Source organism: Zootoca vivipara, chromosome 2, assembly GCF_965207765.1.
Source record: "Zootoca vivipara chromosome 2, rZooViv2.hap1.1, whole genome shotgun sequence".
Taxonomy (NCBI): Eukaryota; Metazoa; Chordata; class Lepidosauria; order Squamata; family Lacertidae; genus Zootoca; species Zootoca vivipara.
Window position 1 is genome coordinate 89,699,631 of NC_142584.1, and position 20,425 is coordinate 89,720,055.

The 20,425-nt window shown below is 44.6% G+C and overlaps 1 protein-coding gene across 2 annotated transcripts in view; it reads right to left on the reverse strand.

Annotated features, from left to right (window-relative positions):
- Nucleotides 1-10,236: 10,236 nt before the first annotated feature.
- The window catches only part of LRRN1 (leucine rich repeat neuronal 1), a 29,871-nt gene continuing 19,682 nt past the window's right edge, over nt 10,237-20,425 (reverse strand). For both annotated transcript variants that reach the window (XM_035108101.3, XM_088662380.1), the window contains exon 2: nt 10,237-13,312. In XM_035108101.3, coding sequence (XP_034963992.1) covers nt 10,976-13,126 — 2,151 coding nt within the window. In that variant the 5' untranslated portion in view covers nt 13,127-13,312 and the 3' untranslated portion in view covers nt 10,237-10,975. The remainder of the gene's footprint in view (nt 13,313-20,425) is intronic.

Consider the following 20,425-nt stretch of genomic DNA (forward strand, 5'->3'; position numbering starts at 1 on the left):
AACTTTATTCTTCCTTTACCTGTGGAATGGCTACAAGATGTGTCCTTTGTCCAAATGAAGGTCATTGTTAAATGCCTGCATAATAGAAGTTATACTTTTAAAGGCTTTTAGAAAAAAGTAGTACTGTTTCCAGTACATTGAAAAAAAAACTGCAGATCAAATTCAACATAGCGCTAAGTAGGGAACTAGATTTACTTGCACAATGGGACTTTCGGCCCTCTCCTCTCTCCACATTTTCTGGGAGGTTCCCTCAACCCTCCAGAGCAGATTGGGGGTGGGGAGAAGAGTCTCATTGCAAAAGTGAACCTCATTCTGCTCACACAACAACTCAGTTGAATCACATTCAATGTTCTTGTAGTGAGAGTCCAAAAATAAAATGTTGTAAATATATTGGAAGACAATGGGGAGATTATTCGGTTGTCTTTGTTTTTGTTTTTATTAGGTATTTTTTATATATTGTAAATTTCTGTTGTGAACTATCCAGAGATCTATGGGTATAGGGCAAAGGTAATGAATAATAATAATAAGTCATTACAAGTATGTCAAAGACCAATAATCCCTAAAGAGAAAAGCCCATTTTTAAGAGCCTCCACAGATTCTCATAGAAACCCAAGAAACTGTCTCCCCGCAAAAAAGCACAAAGCGCTTTATATCATACAATATAAAGCGGATTGTGGTAGGGCTGTTAAGAAATTTAGCTTAGGGTTTGGTTTGTGTAAGGCCACAGCTCATGCTGAGTAATGGGGGGCGTGCGTATGCAAATCCCTGGGATCAGATTGGTTGTTGGGGGCCCCTCTTAAAGCTGCGTCCACCATTTTCTAGTCACATTTTTGCCTGGCGTTTGAATTGGTAACACCGATTCCTGACTTGGCAAAGGAGCTCTGTGATCTTCATTCTGGTTGTATTGGTTGTTATTATTGCTTTTTATCCCCTTTGATTGGTTTAGTATTTGTCTCCAGGACCCTTACCTCCCTGTTTATTCTTTTCGTTATTTGTGCCCCCGTTCCTTTCCCCTCCCCCTGCCCAACCCCCCCTCCCGTTTGCTTTTTGGCCCCGCTGACGGTTCGGACTCGGCCGGTGTGGGGCTGGGAGGATCGCTCAACTTTAGAGCGTGTTCTTTGAGGGGGTTGGGGGGGGTGGATCCTTTTGCCGGATAGCCGGCGTGCGTGGTGCCTTCCCGCGGTTTGCCGGCCTTTGTGGCCGTTGCAGCGGCCGAGCGCCTGCGCGCTGAGCGCATTTTGGGGGCAGCTTCCCTACGAAGTCGGGCTGGTCCGGGGGCCGTGGGGGGCCTGGTTTTTCTTTTATTGGAGCGTATTTCGCTTCCGCGCGGCCGCCAGAGGCCTCAGCAGGGTCGGAGCTTTGCCTGTAAAAAGCGTCCACTCCGACCCCCACCTTTTTTTTCCTGTGGCGCTGGGGCGCGTTAGCGCTCGCGCCTGAGTGCATTTCGCCGGGCTTCGCGGGGGCGGCGTCGGCCGACGGCCTGCCTCCCGCTGAACAGCTGTTCCCCCCCCCCCGGCTTACCTCGCCCGGCGACTTTGCGGCGGCGGCGCTATCTGGGAGTGGGGCCCGTGCTCCATTGTGAGCCTTCGGCTCGTGATTTGCGGCGCGGCCTGATTGGTGCTCCGGGGGGGCTGCGGGGGGGACTGCTATCGAGCCTCTGAGGGCCGCGGCGTTAGCGCCAGAGCGCGGGGGAACTTGCTTCGACGCGGGGAGCCTTTCGCGGGGGCGGTCGTTTCCGCGGCGGCGGGAAGCGCCCCTGCCTTTTCTGAGGCCACGTGACCGTTGCCATTTTCCCCATCGCCTGCGTTGGCGTCCCGAGCGCCAGAGGTTCTTGATTTTACCTGTTGCGCTAGCCTGTGGGAAGCCCATTCTCTGCATGGTTATCGGGCGCTCTTTATTGAGGCCTGTGTGCTGAATTTAGGTGACTTGCGCCATCTGCTGGCCTTGTTTGAGTTGGGCAGCCTGCCCATTTAAGTGGTGGTTCACCCATTGGTATTCATTGCTTTACATTGAGTGCATTGCTTGCAGCGCGCAGGTCTCCCCATTCCTTTTGTTTGGCCTATTCCAATTTATATTTTAATTATATTTGAGTCTAATTTTAATTCTGCTTGTTTGGCATTTTTACCTAATTCTATTCCTGCCTTTGTTAATTGGATGGTGGCCTATTTGTGATTGCTGTTTTTCCCTTGCAGGGGCTTGGGCTATCCCACCTCCCTCCCTTGGGTCTACTTTTAAGGGGTGTGGTTTGTTTTGAAGCTTGGCCTAGCAAGGCCTAGCTTTGGGCTCTCTGCCTAGTCATAGTGTGGGGGCGCCATCTTTTGGGCTGCCCCAATTTTGCGTGGCGTGACGCCACCTTCTGGGGGATAGGGAAATTTTTGGCTAAGCAAGGGATTTTCGGTTTACCTTGTTTTTGTGGTTTTGTTGTTATCTCATATTTCTGCTCAGGATGGCAGCCCGACCGCCCACATCTGGGGGCTCAAAGAGGCTGATAAAGGGAGCATCCAGGAGGCTGCGATCTCCGTCCACGCCCACTGCTGCTGGTCGCGTGGAGGCCTTCATCGCAAGCCTTGCTGGGGATCCGCAAGCCCTGGCACAGCTTGGTGCGGGGTTGGATGCCCTGTTACAGCGCCCAGCCGCTTCCGAGGCCCCTTCTACCTCTGCGGGTGTACCTCAGCAGACTGGACATGATCCAGCGTCTGCAGCGGTGCCTCCAGATTTCCAGGGCCCAGCCCCTCTTTCTGCTCCCTCTACCTCTGCAGGTCCGTCCCAGGATCCCCTACAGGCCCCGGCGGTGGTGACACAGCCCCTGTTTACTATGGCAACCATTACCGAATTGCCCGAGACCACGTCGGGACCAGCGGATACTTCCGAAGACGACGTTGTCGCGCCATCTGGCGTTATGTTTCCGAATGCCTCCTCCACGCCTCTGGTGGCGCCGGCGGCCCCTCCCGTCAAACGACGAAGCGAGGGGAAGCAGCCTCGGCGCACCAGGAGGAGGAGGCAGGCCAAGGGCAGAGTAAGTGGGCAGGGGCAGGTGGGGCAGACGGGGGCCTCCTCTAATGTTGTTGTCTCACCCGTTGCTCCACCCCAGACTTCTGCCGTGGCCTCGCGACGCGAGGCGCTGTCGTCCGCATCCGGCGAGGAGGCCCTCCCAGTGCCGGCTAGAGTGTCGCAGGGCGGCAAACGTCGTCGCAAAAGTCGTTCCAGGAGGCGTGCCAAGAGGCGCAAGGACGATACCTCTGCTTCAACCACCTCAGGTTCGTCCTCTAGCTCCGAGGATTCTGATCATTCTATGGGATTGTACTGGGCTTACGGGGAAGTGGATTCGGGGCTCCCTCGTTGGGCCTGGGCTCGTCGAGCGAATTCCCATCGTGCTCGTTACGGAGCTGTACAAGAATGTCTCGATGGGGAGTTGGTCCCTGAAACCACATTTTCTACCAACAGTACTAGGGATATTATTCCGGGTAGCCATCTGTCCTCTAAACTGAGATCTAGGATTCTTAATGGTAAATACGTAGACATTTTTGACTTGGCCCCGCCAGAGGACGTGGTCCCCGAACAGGGGAAGGCCATCGTTAGTACTAAGAGAAAAAGCAGAGAGAGGAAGGTGGAGCGGACTTTCGAGCGCTGGCTCGATTGTTACCAAGTTTTTTCAGGGGTAGTTGTGGCGGCATATCCTCGCAGGGCTCTACACCTTATCGTGTACCAGTCCATCGTAAGGTCAGCATATAACATGGCGGGGGAAGCGGCCGCAATTGCTTATGATGAGCGATTTCGTAGGCGGGCGTCAAACATTGACACCGCCCGCTTTGACAGGAAAGACTTGGACCTTTGGACCACGTATGTGGCTCCGTCGGTTTCCCGAAAACCCGCCGAGCAGCAAAAGTCTAAGACCCAGCCTTTTAAGGCAGTACCTAAATTGCGCTGCTGGGACTTCAATAAAGGACTGTGTCAGCGCCTGCAGTGTATTTATGCGCACACTTGTGACCGGTGTGGCGGTAGCCACCCGGTTGTTAACTGCTATGCGGGCCGGCGGCCCTTTCGTGGGGGTCGGGGAGGATTCAGGCAGGCTCCAAGGGGCTCCGCCCCTGCCCTCCCCGCTCCCCCCGCAGCCTCCACATCAAAATGAATTGCTTCAGTTAGCTTTTTCTCCCATTAAGTTACCGGCCCTTAAACACTGGTTAGCCTCCTATCCCAATATTGAGGCGGCTGCATATCTTCGGGATGGTTTCTCCTTCGGGTTCCGGATTCCGATAGCTTCGGTTCCCCTGGCTAGGAATCCTAGGAACCAGAAGTCGGTGAGAGAGATGCACGAGGTCGCAAGGCGGAAGGTTAATAAAGAAATAGCCCTCCAGCGTATGGCTGGTCCTTTTGAGTCTCCGCCTTTTCCCAATCTGCATCTCTCTCCCTTGGGAATCGTCCCCAAAAAGGCTCCGGGTGAGTTTAGGCTCATTCATAATTTGTCTCACCCTAGGGACACGTCCGTGAATGACGTGATCCCTCCGGAGCTTTGTACGGTCAAATACGCTTCTCTCGACCAGGCAATTAAAATGATCAGAAAGTTTGGGCCGGGGGCCTTGTTGGCAAAATGTGATATCGAATCGGCTTTTCGATTATTACCAATTCATCCACATGATTTTTGGTTGCTGGGCTTTCAGTTTGAAGGCGCCTATTATTTTGATAAGGCCATGCCAATGGGCTGCTCCGTAGCCTGTGCGGCCTTCGAGTGCTTTAGTACGTTTTTGGAATGGGCCCTTCGCACTAAGACCGGATTAACGGGGGTCACTCATTATTTGGATGATTTCTTAATGGTTTCGGCCGCCGATACGGGTGACTGTGTCACCCTGCTACAGGCCTTTAACGACCTTACCAATGAGCTGGGCGTGCCCCTCGCAGCGGATAAGACTGAAGGCCCAGCTACCAGGCTCACGTACCTGGGTATCCTTTTGGATACCGTTAACCAGACTTCCAGCTTACCTATGGAGAAGATCACCACGCTTCGACGGGTGATAGAGGAAATGCTGGTGCCGGAAAAGGTGACGCTTCGCCAGCTGCAATCGTTGCTGGGTCACTTTAATTTTGCCTGTAAAGTTGTGTCACCCGGTCGCCCCTTTTGTGCACGTTTGAACAAATGCACCGTTGGCCTGCGTCGGCCTCATCACCGGGTGCGCTTATCGCAGGGTGAGAAGGCTGACATGAGAATGTGGCTGGTATTCCTGGAGGAATACAATGGGGTATCCTTGTGGCAGGATGTTTTAAACCTGCACAACGATTTCCAAGTGCACTCCGATGCAGCGGGTTCCCTGGGATTTGGTTTGTTTTGGAATGGCAGGTGGTGCGCTCAAAGATGGCCCCCTGCTTGGCAGGACACTGAAATCACGCGGGATTTAACTTTTCTTGAGTTCTTTCCTATAGCAGTTGCAGTCCATATTTGGGTTGACGACTTCAAGGACCGCCGCGTATGCTTTTGGTCAGATAACCAGGCTGTGGTGACTGTCCTTGCGAAACAATCTTCTAAGTCAACTCGGGTATCGGCTCTGCTGCGGGCATTCGTGCTGCAGTGCCTGCGTTTTAACATTATTTTCTCAGCGCGTTTTGTCCCGGGCGTGGCCAACGATATAGCTGATGCTTTATCACGATTTCAGATGGAGCGCTTCAGGTCCCTGGTTCCAGACGCACAACATCAGCCGGAGATTTTCCCGGATCGTCTTTGGAACCTTGGCAGCTGCTAGTCTTGCAGGGAGTAGCTGCTTCTGTTTCCCCCTCTACCCTGCGGGCTTATCAGAAAGCTTGGACTGACTTTTTAACTTTTCGCAGTCAGTCGCTCGCGGTGGAGAGAGCGGCCCGCCCCTCTTCTTCCCAGGTGCTTCAATATTTGGCACACCTGTTTCACCTGGGAAGGGCTGCCAGGACCATAAAGCTCCAGTCTGCGGCCATTTCATTTTTCTCGAAATTGTTTTTTAATAGGGACCCTTGCGCCAAATTCGTGGTGCGTAAGGCCATGGAGGGATGGGGCAGGCTTTGTCCTCCCCGTTCCCCTACCAGGAACCCAATTTCTTTTGACCTTCTCACTATGTGGTCAGTAAACATAATCCTGTTCTCTCTTCACCTGATTAGCAATGAGACTAGGTAATCTGAAAATGATTTTGATTGTACATCAGGTGAGCATGAAATGCCTCGCAAACATACAATTAATGGTATTTTTGCAATGAGACTATAGCTTTGCTTACTGGGTAGTGAACGAGAAGGTGACAGAATTATTTAGGCAGTAACAGAAAGTGGTTTATTGCATTATCTCTTGTACACACACAGTTGCACACCCCTCCATATGGTGGCTGTACTATATGAAGCAGCCGCAATCTTCAAAAGTTACTTCTACAGCTGCTTTTCTGCTCAGCATTCAACCGCCAGTTTCGATAGCCGTGTGTTGAAGTTCATTACTTTTACAGATAGGAAGGAAAGCCAGGCTGTTAATTGGGCATCACAATAAATGAACAAAATTGCATTGGGCCTCATCTTATTCAGTGCGTCAAATTACATTGCACAGGAAAAACTAGAGTGGCGTTAAGGGAGATAGCTTTCATTTACTCATGGCAGAAAAAGAAGTCAGCAAGATAGATTATAGTGAAGGTTAAAATTAAAATTCCACTTGCTGAGTTGCTTGTGCTTGATTTGAATCATACTGACATAATCATCAGTGACCCTGGTCTCCAAGGGAGAGCTCTTGTAAAAAAAGGAAGGAAGTTGTTGAAGGATTAGAAGGGAAACAATCCAAAACAAAATATAAATAAGTCATTAACAAGAATATTTTTGTGCCTTGTGCTGTCCTGCTGAGCTGCCAAACTAGGAGTTTCAGAACTGTGCTTGGTTTTTTTGGTGTGTGTTTTTAATCACAGCCTTTCGAAGCAAGGCAAATGATTCTACATATGCTTAAAGCAGGGTTGACATATTTCACAAAGTAAAAACCAGGACACCCCAAAGTTGTTGAGCCAAAAAAAATGCATTTTTTTGATTTACTTGCCTAAGAGCACCGCCTTTCGGATATTCCCCCCCCCCCCGGACGTCAATTCCACCTTTGAAATCCTGGTAATGTCCGGAAAAATCTGGACGTATGGCAACCCTAGCTTAAGGGCACTCTCTTGCAATTATTAATCCACATGGTTTAGACATGAGAACAGGCTTCCTCAACCTCAGCCCTCCAGATATTTTTAGCCTACAACACCAATGATCCCTAGCTAGCAGGACCAGTGGTCAGGGATGGTGGGAATTGTAGTCTCAAAACATCTGGAGGGCCGAGGTTGAGTAAGCCTGCATGAGAACATAAGAGCTAACTGGCACAAACCAATGGTCCATCTAATTCAGCATGATATTCTCACACTAACCACTCAGATGCCTATGGGAAACCCCAACGCAGGACCTGACTACAACAGCACTACCCCACTCCTGCATTTTCCAGCCATTGGTATTCAGGAGCACACTGCCTCCAACAGTGAAGGTAGAACATAATCAATAGGGTTTGTAGCCACCTGAATTTATCTAATCCTCTTCTAAAGCCATCCAAGTTGATCACCACCACTACTGCATGTGGGAGTGAATTTCATAGATTAACTATGTGAAGACGTACACTTTCTTTTGTCTGCCTCAAATCTTCCAACATTCAGTTTCATTGGATGGCCACACAGTTTGGTATTGCTATGAATTTGTGGTGTTAAAACTGGGACCAGATCTGTGTGTATTAAGTTGTGTGTTAAGACACTTCTAAATCCATAGAACTAGTAAGTGTTAGAATTGAAGGCTTCCAATTCTGGGAAATGGCCAGACCACTATAATCCCTGGTTCCGGCAAAGTGTTAGAATCCAATCAAGCCTTGGGCTGTTAAATGGAGTGGCAGACTACTTTAATCCCTCAATTTAGCAAGTGTTAACAGCTAATTAAACCAAGGGACGCAGGTGGCGCTGTGGTCTAAACCACAGAGCCTAGGGCTTGCTGATCAGACGGTCGACAGTTCGAATCCTCGTGACGGGGTGAACTCCCTTTGTTCAGTCCCAGCTCCTGCCCACCTAGCAGTTCGAAAGCACGTCAAAGTGCAAGTAGATAAATAGGTACCGCTCCTGCAGGAAGGTAAATGGCGTTTCTGTGCACTGCTCTGGTTTGCCAGGAGTGGCTTAGTCATGCTGGCCACATGACCCGGAAGCTGTCTGTGGACAAACGCTGGCTCTGTTGGCCTATAGAGCAAGATGAGCGCCGCAACCCCAGAATCATCCGCGACTGGACCTAACAGTCAGGGGTACCTTTACCTTTACCTTTAAACCAAGCTAGCCTCCTGGTTGATGAGCTATTAAAAAGACAAAGCATCAAAGAGCTCATGAGAGATGGCAAATGGGTGGATAAAACCAGAGCTTAGAGTAGAGAATCGGAAGCAATCCGAGTTGGAATCTTAGGTTAGGAAGGAGTTATGTGACTGGGAAAAGCAGCAGGCACAGCACGATGTCTCATGTCTGTTTGGATCTACGCCTACACCCATGGCCGAAGCAAGACTTTATTGGAGTGTTAATGCCATGAACCCCTCCATTGTAGGCTTAGGTTGTACAGGGTGAGTCCTTTAAAAGAGGCCCCGTGGATACAGAGTACACATGTTCCACGGGGCCTCTGTATATATGGGTGAATAAATTCAGGTAGGTAGCTGTGTTGATCTGATGCAGTCGAAATATATATATATAGAAATTGTCCAGTAGCACCTTAGAGACCAACTAAGTTTGTTCTTGGTATAAGCTTTCGTTTATCTGAGGAACTGTGCATGCACATGAAAGCTTATACCAAGAACAAACTTAGTTGGTCTCTAAGGTGCTAATGGACAATTTATTATTATTTTATATATTTCATGTGTGAATAGGGGGTATGAGGGTATGGTAGTGGTGGTCTTGCACAGAAGTTTTATGCATGGTACTGACAACAGTACAAAGGGGGTAGGCAAAAATTAAGGGTTTTTTTGTGTTTATAATCACACCTACTGTTTCACTCTCAATATATGAAAGTACGCTATCTCTATCTATTGAACTAACTTCATATAGAGGAGGGAGAAAGGTTGTTTTCTGCTGCTCCAGAAAAGCGGACACGGAGCAATGGATTCAAGCTACAAGAAAGAAGATTCCACCTAAACTTTAGGAAGAACTTCCTGACAGTAAGAGCTGTTCGGCAGTGGAATTTGCTACCAAGGGGTGTGGTGGAGTCTCCTTCTTTGGAGGTCTTTAAGCAGAGGCTTGACAGGCATATGTCAAGAATGCTTTCATGGTGTTTCCTGCTTGGCAGGGGGTTGGACTGGATGGCCCTTGTGGTCTCTTCCAACTCTATGATTCTATGATTCTAACTTCCTTTTGTTGTAAAGGGAGTTGCACCTGCACACTTAATCTCTCTTTTTGACAAGCTGACTAACATGTTCAAAGCCCAAATTTCTTGGGAATTTGTGCCTTCAAATCATGTTTTCATGTAACTGGAATAGGAGAGACAGAAAAAGGGGGGAAGCTTTCAGCATCATCTGCTGAATATCCTGATATATCACATCAATGTTGCACATAACGTCTGGTTTCTTGCTCACATCAGAAATGACTTTTTATGTAAGAGCAAAATACAAGCTTCTAACTAAAGCTTCCCTTTAGTGCAGAGTTATTGGTATATAAAGTATTTTAGGAGAAGAGTAACTTGTGTCACCGCAGGGAAGCAATGGAGGAAAATTTGGATCACATCTAAATGTATACATGTTGTATTGTCCTACAGAGCAATTCTAAGCCCATTTACTCACTAGTCTGTCCCATTGAGCTTCATAGGCATCAAGAGACTTCCTTCTCTTAATGAAAGATACAATTTGTTTCAGTTGGAATGTAGTTCATACACTATAGAAAGAAAAACACTAAACATGCTTTTGATGTAACTGTAACATAACAAGACGTTGTGCATATGACAAAGTTTTTTTTCTTCAGCAAACATGCTTCCAATGAAATACCCATCCATAGATTGTTGGTTTGGTTGTTTTTTGTTTGTTTAATATATAAACCAACTGTGACTAAAACTCACATTTGATAAAATAGATTTTTTTAGGAAAAAATGAAATCTAATTTGACCCAAAGACCCACAATTTTATATAAGATTGGATATATTTTATGTCAAAACATAATCACCCATTAAAGCTGGTGATGCAACTAAAAAGATACATTATTGCAATTGTTCTAAAAAAAAATAAACAGAACAAAAACTATAATTTATTATACTTCTGTCTTCATTCTATGCCAGGTGTTGGTGGATTACACAGAAAAAAATTAAGTTTTCTTTAAAAGTTTCTACTAAATATAATAAAAGAGCAATTAACATTTAGTTTGTTACATTGAAAAAGTGTACACACTTAATTGCTTTGTTAGCTTTACCTAAGTCTCTTCAGCTATAAAAAAGAAAAAAACCTGTTGTTCATAGTCAAAAAACATTCAAATCAGTTGATACAACATTACAGTACAGCCAACTAACATTGTTCAAAATCTTGTCATTTTATCTCAAGTAAAAGAGTCCTTAGACCAGATTATGACAAAGCTGGTTTAATGTATTTTCAAGTTGGTTGAGTTAAGATTTTGCAGGACACTGTACTTTCTGTTGATGGCTTCAGAAGAAAGGGGTCATGCGACTTGTAAATCAAAGGGCAACCCCAGCCTTCCATTCCCCTCCCCACCCAAATCGTTAGAACAGCATTGTTAAATTAAGCAGAACTAAAAAAAATTCGGAAGCTAAGTGAAGCTGCCATTTGTGTGTGTCAAAACAATTGCGATACGCTATACTAAAAACATTTTGAAATATCCACCTGTCCTCACCACTCTGCCACAAAACCAGCAAAGTCAAAAAAATACAAAAGTCTTCAAACTTTGTCACTTTTGCAGAATAAAGCAAAAAAGTCTTTGTGCTCCTTACTACCAGAAGCAAAATACCATCTGAGTTACCACATATAATAGCTTCTGGACGTGTCCACTTGAGTTGGCTTGGTTTCTGCAGTGCCCTCCTTGTCTTTTTCACTGTCACCTTCCCAGAGGTTAATAAGTGGAGGATAGAGTTCATTCAGAGGGATGGAGGAGGTCTTTTGCATATACTTTTTCAGTGAATGGTGGTAGTTTTTCCTCTTAAACCTCTTAGCAACATAGACAGAAACAGAGGCAAGACTAATAAGAGCAAACATGGATCCCATGACTGCAGCCAGAGCTGTGCTTGTTTCTTGGTCAGTAATCTCAAGGGAAAATGCTGCATTTTTTGTAGTAACGTTAACACAGGACTTTTGAGTTTGCTGATGGATGTTAGATACAGTGAGGCAGACTTCGTAATCTGTGGAAGGTTGCAAGTGTGTGAGGTTGTATTCATGCACATCCACTGGGACCCTAGCGGTATAGGTAATGTGAGGATTATCAATCTTCATTGTAGCGGATGACCATTTCAAGTTGGACGTCATTACGTTAGAGTTAACCTTCCAAGACACCAAGATTGAGTGAGATTCTGCTTGTTTGACATATATTTTCAGAACTTGAGTACCGTCCAGCAGCGTTCCATTCACTCTAATTGTAGCTACTCTTGTATCTGCTCCTTCTATGTTTTGAGCCACACATGTGTACCTTCCTGAATCCTCGGTCTGAATATTTGATATTTCCAGAGTCCCTTCACTGCTAAGCTTGTATTTGTCCGAAAGGGTTTCAGCAGTTATTTTATTCCCAAGTGGAGTTACCCAATAGATTTCAGGTTCTGGCTCTGCCATAGCCCGACAATCCAAGAAGACAGTCATGCCAATGTCCAAATTCAAATGATTTGGAAATGTGTCGTGAGAAATCATGGGAAGACATTGCTCGCTGGAATCCTGTATTAACACCTCCTTGACTTGCTGCCCTCTGTATTCTGGTGGCATAGCACAGAACATTGATAAGGGCTCCATGAAACGGATATTAGTCTTGTTTGAGTTTATCCAATGGATGACACAGTCACACCTGAGGGGATTACTGTGAATGCTGATCTCACGCAAGTTTGGCAGGGAATCCACTGTTTTTTGGTAGACTGCATTCAAGGCATTATTGTTAAGCATCAGGCTTTCCAGAGCAGGAACATCCCGAAATGCTAAACGATGTATATAAGATAACTTTGGGTTGTTCGTTGCTTCAAGCTTGGTAAGTTCAGGAAGATTGTCTAGTGCATACCTGTCAACAGAGACCAGCTCTCCCATATTGTTGATTCCAAGTTCTTTCAACCGAAGCATGTTTTTGAAGTCTCCTTCTTGGATTTTGTGGATTGGGTTTTTGTTAAGATCCAAAAATTTTAAATTTGGAACTTTCTCAAGTGCAAGCTGAGGGACTTTAACTAATCTGTTGTCATAAAATGAGAGACTTTCAAGACTATCCAAGCCTATTAGAGCATTTCCAGGGATATCAGTCAGGTACATACCAGCCAGAACCAGACTTCTTAAATTTGAGAGTGGCTTGAAATTCATATCTAATATCCCAATCACAGGATTTTCCCCAATCATCAGAATTTCCAAGTTGGGTGTAGAATCAAACCAGCGACTGTCAATAACTTTTAATTTGTTGGAATTTAGATGAAGTCTTAAAAGGTTCTTCAAGCCTGAGAATGCATTTGCAGAAATGGTACTGATTTGGTTATGGTTTATATAAAGTTCCTGAAGATTGCACAGATCCTGTAAGCAGTAATCTGTCATCTCTGTGATCTGATTCTCCTCCAGATGTAAAGTAGTGAGCTGAGTAAGATTTGACAGCCCCACATCTTTTATACTAGTAAAATTATTCTGTGAAAAATCCAATTCTGTTAAATTGAAAAGCTGTTGGAGCTCATCGGTGGTCTTGGCAATGTTGTTGCTTTGCAAGAGAAGAACCTGGGTATCACTGGAAAGGTTACTGGGGATTTTTGTTAAACGAAGATCGTTGCAGTCAACTGTTGTAGCTTCTCTATAGGTCGACTGGGGTGTAAACCACGGCCTTATCTCACAGACGCACAACTGTGGACATTCATTATTCGGTATGGAAGATGCACTAAATTGATTTATGAGTAATCCCAGAACCAAATGGCAAACCCTTAATGTAAAATTAATCCCAGCCATAGCGGTTTCCTAGTAGGTTCTTCTGGTTTACTACTTGCAAGTACTAGTAGAGCAAATGCTTAGGCATTCAAAAGATGGAAGATGTTATTGTTATTTTCTTGTGAAGAGTTAGCGATGTGATGTCTCTTCACCAAGCTTAGTTCTTTCACTCTACGGAAGCTAAGTTCCTCAATATATTGGGATAATCTGAAAAGAAACAAACAGATATGAAATGCATGCCATGTATTTCCTAAATTAAAGCCTTCTGTCTTCTGGAGGCTTTATTTTCAGTACACTATTATTAGAGCTTTTCTATATGCAGCCAATATTGATTTAATGAACTTCTAAAAATGCCTGACTATTACAAATGTTCAAAATTGCCTATCAAATATTCAGTGGTTTGCTCTTAATCTTAAATAGAACAGACAACATTTGGATTGGAGTTCAATGTCGTAAAATATTTCCCCAACAATGGTACTTCACTGGTGTCTCTCCCCACACCGATTCTACTCCCTCTTGGCTTTGTTTACTCATGTGAACTGAACTGCTTCCATAGGATGACAATCTTCAGTAGTCTCCAGTGACATGATTGGGGAAAGGGGTTGTAATTCAGTAACAACAGAGCATCTGCCCTGCATGTTCCCAGGTTCAACCCCCAGCATCTTCAGGTAGGGCTGGGAGAGACCCCTGCCTGAAACCCTGAAGGGCCACTGCCAGTCAGTGTAGACAGTGCTGAACCATATGGACCAATGGCCTGACTTACTATGAGCAGCTTCCTGTGCTAATGTTGTGCTTGCTTGAGTGGCCAGATGTTAACTTATGGAGATGCATCAGATATATAACAACATGGAAGTTTCTATGGAGCTACTGGACCATGTATAAAGGAAGCTCTGGTCCTCCAGCTGTTGCAGGACTTTAACTCTTTGCCATCCCAGCCAGCAAAGCCAGTAGTCAGGGATGATGTGAGTTGCAGTCTGACAACATCTGGAAGGCCGCAGTTTGCCCATCCCTCTACTAGTCCATAGTTATATATTTCCAATCCACGGACACACACACAGTTAATAAATACTGTACAAATGAGGGATGCCCACTGACAAGATTTCCTTCCGACCCAATTCAGAGCATTAGAAAACGGTCTGTCTTGGTCCTAGTGCTTCAAAGGTTGCCCAATTCAGCTTAGGGTCCATATCTCCATTTCCCTGCCTATTCATTCCTGGGAAATCAAAAGACGGCAATAACTTCGTCAGGAGTAGAAAACATTTACAGGAGTATTATCCCTCCACAGTGGATAAAGCCAGCCCAATTACAGGCAAATAGGTCCAGGACCCTTTTTATGCCAAGGACCTTTAAATGTGAATGAAATTACCTATAACTTCTTTATTTTTAGGTAGAAACAGATAGATTTTGCAGCCACTCACATCTTCTGGGGAATGAATCCTGCAAAATTTCAGCTGGGGTGGTTTTCCGATTGCAGTTTTGTGTGGGGTAAAAAAAAAAAAGGAATCACTTGACCTCCCCATACATTTTGTGGGCAATTGGGTCTGAAAACTTCACACATGAGAAATGTGCCCCCTGGATAAGGAACCTACCAAACTACAGGCAAATAAGTCTAGTAGGGTTTGTGCTAGGCACCTTCAAAGCTGATTTTGGGGAGAATTCATTTTCTGATCACTCACAACTGATTCTCCCTCTGCTTTCTCCCCACTTTGCTGCTTGCTGTGACTTCCCAGCATCATTTGCTGCTTGCTGTGACTTCCCAGCATCATTGGGTGTGGTTCTCTGTACAGTAAACTGCAAGAAATTACTTTTGCTTTGGGCAAACAACTGTCTGCAGCATTTTGATGTCTGGATCATCAAACTTGTGTAACTTTTTACAGATCCCTCTTCATTTCTAGCAAGACCAAAGTCCCTCCAAGGCCCTGTCTCAGGATTTAATATTTGTCCAGATGTGATGCACACTCTATGCACGTTGCATGTATTTGTGGTAGACTTAAACTGGCTATTTTGTTTCCACCCAAAAAGGAAATCAGCATCATTTTGTGAATTCAGTGCTCTCTTGCTCTCTTTCTCTCATCTAAGCCAATTCTCAAGGGTTCCATATTCAGCCACTCCCCACTGTACATGCAGAGAAATTCATCTCATAAATATGAATGGGAAGCTTCTATAGATGTTGGGCGCTAGATGACTCCTAATAACTCTGTTAATCCACAAAGTATTTTTCTCCCTTTCAAATATCATTCATTAGTTTGCAGTAATTGATTCCATGAATATAACTTCTATTCAGCAAGGAGAATGATTGTTCTCAATTATGTGCTTAAAACTGCTCTGGCTATATGTGTTTATGGAGACTTATATAATACAAAGCCTATAGTAAAACATACAAAACACAGCAAGGTTCAGGATAAGCTGCAAATTCAAATCAATTCTGGTGTTAATATTTATATCCTATTGTTATACTGTGTTTCAGGACTCCAGACATAGACCAGTTGACCACAAAAGTCCAGGCAGCAGTTTCAAAGTTCTAAGAACTATTTCATTGGTTCTGTCAGACAGGATCAATATGATGATGCAGGAGAATAATGCTTCTCTATCTGCATAAAAAACCTTGGAGTTTGACCAAACGACTGCTCAAGCCTAACACTTGGTCAGTGTGGCTCGATGCCACACTATCAACTGCATATTACATATTGTGCAACTGTACATTTCTGGTTTCAGCAAACAGAATAGCAATCATTAAGCAGTTCATTGTTTTTATGTCAATAATCTGAATACCACTTAATCACAGTCTTCTCTAAGCAGTGTACAGAAGATCCAAATTAGTTTAAACCAAGCCTGCTTGAATAATAATAATAATAATAATAAGTATTCAGTAAGTACCAGAATTTCAGCAGGGAGGGAGCCTATTTGCCCTGAACTTAAAGGGAGTTCCACAAAAATTGGCCCACTATGCTGAATGCATGGCTCCTTTTGTTTCTTAAAATAAGTGCTCTCTAATAATAATAATAATAATAATAATAATAATAATAATAATAATAATAATTTATTATTTATACCCTGCCCATCTGGCTGGGTTCCCCCAGCTACTCTGGGCGGCTTCCAACAAAACATTAAAATACAGCAGAAGGGAAATATATTTTTCTTTTAACTGGGAAAATGTTCTTTATGAATAATGTACATACTAGTTTTTTTCTCTCTCAACAATGGCTAAAAGTGATTGATTGTACATATCTATTAATGAAAGTCTGTTTCAGTTTTAACACAGTAAATTGCAATTGCTTTCACATGCCGTGCTCCATTTTAATTTTTGCACTTAGGTGAACTGCAGTTCAGACTGGACTGTCTGCAAAGGCAGTTTAGAAGAAGGAGAGTAAGTCAGAAATCGTGAGAGAGAGGAAAAGAAAGAAAAAAAGAACTGAACTCTACCCTGGACTTTTGAGTACTTTTATAAGTGCACTTTGGGCCTTTTAATGTATTAAGTTTCTGAAATAAAAATCTAGATGCCAGTTTACCTAGCCAACTCTCATTTGGCAATGTGTCTACAGGAAGGAGGCCAGGTTTCACAAATACACTGCACCGTGACAGCACCAATGGAAAACTTCTGCTCAGGATGCTGATGATCTGTGAGAGACTGCATTATGTTGTTTTTGTTGCTGTTGTTGTTGCTATTTGTATACCACCCTTCATTTGAAGATCACATGGTGGTTCATAACATAAAAATACAAAACGAGAACACAAAATACATAATAAAACAGAAACAAAACATCTCCCACAAACACATTTTAAGGGACATAGAATGTTTAATCAGCTAAAGGCCTGAAATGTTCTTGCCTATCGCCTAAAGATATGTAATGAAGGCACCAGGCGAGCCTCTAGGGGGAGAGCATTCCGCAAACAGGGATCCAATGCAGAAAAGGCCTGTTATTGTGTTGCCACCCTCCAGCCCTCTTATGTTCTCAACAGTGTGCTCTTTGAATTCTTTTAAAAGTATCCCTTATTGTTTCTTGAACAGTCTTTTCCAATAAAATAAAAAAAATTCCTTCAGTAGCACCTTAAAGACCAACTAAGTTTTTATTTTGGTATGAGCTTTCGTGTGCATGCACACTTCTTCAGATACAGTGAAATGGAAGTTTCCAGGCACTTATGTAGAGAAGGGGTGGGGAGGGGTGGGGATATCACTCAGAAGGGTGGTGGAAATGGGTGATTGACTGACTGATAGCTGTTGATGACCGCAAACGAAGATCGCTTATCATGTATAATGAGATAAGAATCCGATATCTCTGTTCAAACCAGGTCCCTCCATGTATGTGGCAGCAAAGTTGGCATCTGGGTTTATTGCAGGCTCTGGTACCAGTGTCCATGTTAAGTCTGGTGGTTGTATTATTGTGGGTGAGGAGTTGTTTAAGATTGGGTGGCCAACTTTGCTGCCACATACACCCAGACAACACCATTACTGGCCCCAACAACATCCAACATACCATCTCAGGACTATTTAATTGCTCATCTTCTAACATTGTGTATGCCATCAAATGCCAACGGTGCCCTTCAGCTCTCTATATTGGACAAACAGGCCAAACCCTACGCCAAAGGATAAATGGACATAAATCTGACATCAGGAACCAGAAGACAGAAAAACCAGTAGGAGAACACTTCAATCTCCCAGGACATTCTATACAAGATCTCAAAGTAGCTGTCTTACTACAAAAGAATTTCAGAAATAGACTGGAAAGAGAAGTTGCTGAATTGCAACTTATCACCAAGCTCAAAACCATGGAGGGACCTGGTTTGAACAGATATATCGGATTCTTATCTCATTATACATGATAAGCGATCTTCAGCCATCTCAACCCTTGCTTTTTCATGCAAAACCATTTGCAGTCGTTTGCGGTCATCAACAGCTATCAGTCAGTCAATCACCCATTTCCACCACCCTTCTGAGTGATCCCCCCTCCCCCTCCCCACCCCTCCCCACCCCTTCTCTACATAAGTGCCTGGAAACTTCCATTTCACTGTATCTGAAGAAGTGTGCATGCACACGAAAGCTCATACCAAAATAAAAACTTAGTTGGTCTTTAAGGTGCTACTGAAGGAATTTTTTTTATTTTACTTCGATCCAGACCAACACGGCTACCTACCTGTAACCAGTCTTTTCCAATGTCTATGTTCTTTAATTACAGCAGGAACAGGTTTCTAACTGAACAAATGCAAAGTTGAAGACTTCTCTGCTACTAAAACTTTGTCTTACCCCCTCTCAGGATTGATTCCATCCTGGTTGCTCTCAGGATGGTAGCTTTCAGGGAGTAATTTATGTTTACATATACCATATTTTTCGCGCCATAAGGTGCATCGGACCATAAGACGCACCTAGGTTTTTATAGAGGAGGAAAACAAATATTCTTTTCTAGTGAGCCTTCAACGGCTCAGAAGGAAGGAAGGAAGGAAGGAAGGAAGGAAGGAAGGAAGGAAGGAAGGAAGGAAGGAAGGAAGGAAGGAAGGAAGGAAGGAAGGAAGGGGTGAGAGAGGGGGGGGAAGGAAGTAAGCAGGCTACCAAGCCTGTTCTTGCGAGTGGGAGGGACGAGCGGCGAGAAAGGGCTCCTTTCTTGCCGCTCGTCCCACAGCTGCCTCTCGCACAGGCAGGCAGAAGAGCCGCCGTTGGGGGCTGGGGGCTGTGCTGTGCCTCTGCCAACAGCGGCTCTTCTGCCTGCTGTTGCAAGCAGGAGGGACAAGCGGTGAGAAAGGGCTCCTTTCTTGCCGCTCGTCCCGTGGCGGCGACAGAGGGGGGAGCAGTCTGATTTCGGGCTGCTCCTCCCTCCACCGCCACCGGGAGACATGGCTCCAGCGGCAGAGGCATCCTTCTGCTCAAGGGATCCCGCTGCCTTCCAGTGCCTTCACTACATAAGACACACAGACACTTTCCCTTCCTTTGTAGGAGGGGGAAAGTGCGTCTTACAGAGCAAAAAATACGGTAAATGGCTGTGTCTTTCATTTGGTGGCACTGTTGAGTCTCCTCACCTGCTCTGCATTATTGGAAATTAATGGAGAACCCAAGGAAGGAGTGGTCACGATTAGTGAGCTGGCAAGGGATAATAATAATAATAATAATAATAATAATAATAATAATAATTTATACCCCGCCCATCCGGCTGGGTTTCTCCAGCCACTCTGGGCGGCTCCCAAACGAATATTAAAAACACAATACAGCATTAAACATAAAAAACTTCCCTACTTCTCTATATTTTCCCCCATATAGACACTAAATGATAATATTAATGAATACTATATGGCAAGTTTCAAACAACTGAACACTGCATACCATGTGCTAGGTCAGGCATCCCCAAACTGCGGCCCTCCAGATGTTTTGGCCTACAACTCCCATGATCCCTAGCTAACAGGACCAGTGGTCAGGGATGATGGGAATTGTAGTCCAAAACATCTGGAGGGCCGAAGTTTGGGGAAGTGTGTGGGCCTTCATACAGTTAGATTTTGGCCACAAATTTATTTCCAAAGCAATTGTTTTGCTAGTTACCCATCTTTGGGAGAAATTTTAAGAAACAAGATAATCAACTGCTACTAACCTCTCTCTCTCTTCCCCTGTACACACCACCAACCCCTAACCTGAATCAGAGCTTTGTAATTTGTTTTTACAGAACACACAGTCATAATAGTCAAAACCATCCACACAATACATTATCGGCACACAAGTCCTGAGGGTCGCTGAGATCTTCAGTACAAGTACACACACAGGACCTGCCTTAAGGGAAAACAGAAGGAACAACATAATCACAGCTCCATGCAACATTCTACACAAATGCAGTCACTGAAACCACTCTTCGGTTGCCGCTCTTTTTGCAATCAAAAAAGGGAAGTAAGGCAGCATCAAAAATTATGTCAGGATATTGAAAATCTATAACTGTCTGGTCAGAGCCCAGGCTGAGGAAGTCTATATTTTCAAATATTGTTGCATATTGTTTTATAACACATAATCTTCATTAAGGGCTAGGGAGAAAACAATTACACAAAAAAGGAACATAGTTTGCATTGGCTGCATTTGAAATCCGGTCTCGGTTTGCAAAGGCTAATGGAGTTTTCTTCAGGGGGATCATCTGTGAAATTATTAGACAATTTATTTGAATAATGGTGTATTATGCTAAAGAGCGGGAGTTCTGATGTTTGAACACTCTGGCCAACATGATTGTTAATGTAATTATTTGTACTGTTGTTGATGCTATTGAAATGGCCTCTGGCTTACACAATTAAAGAAACTGTATAATTTCACATGGCAGTTGTTTGCATCAAGTTGGTTTATGCAAGCCAATTCAGAGA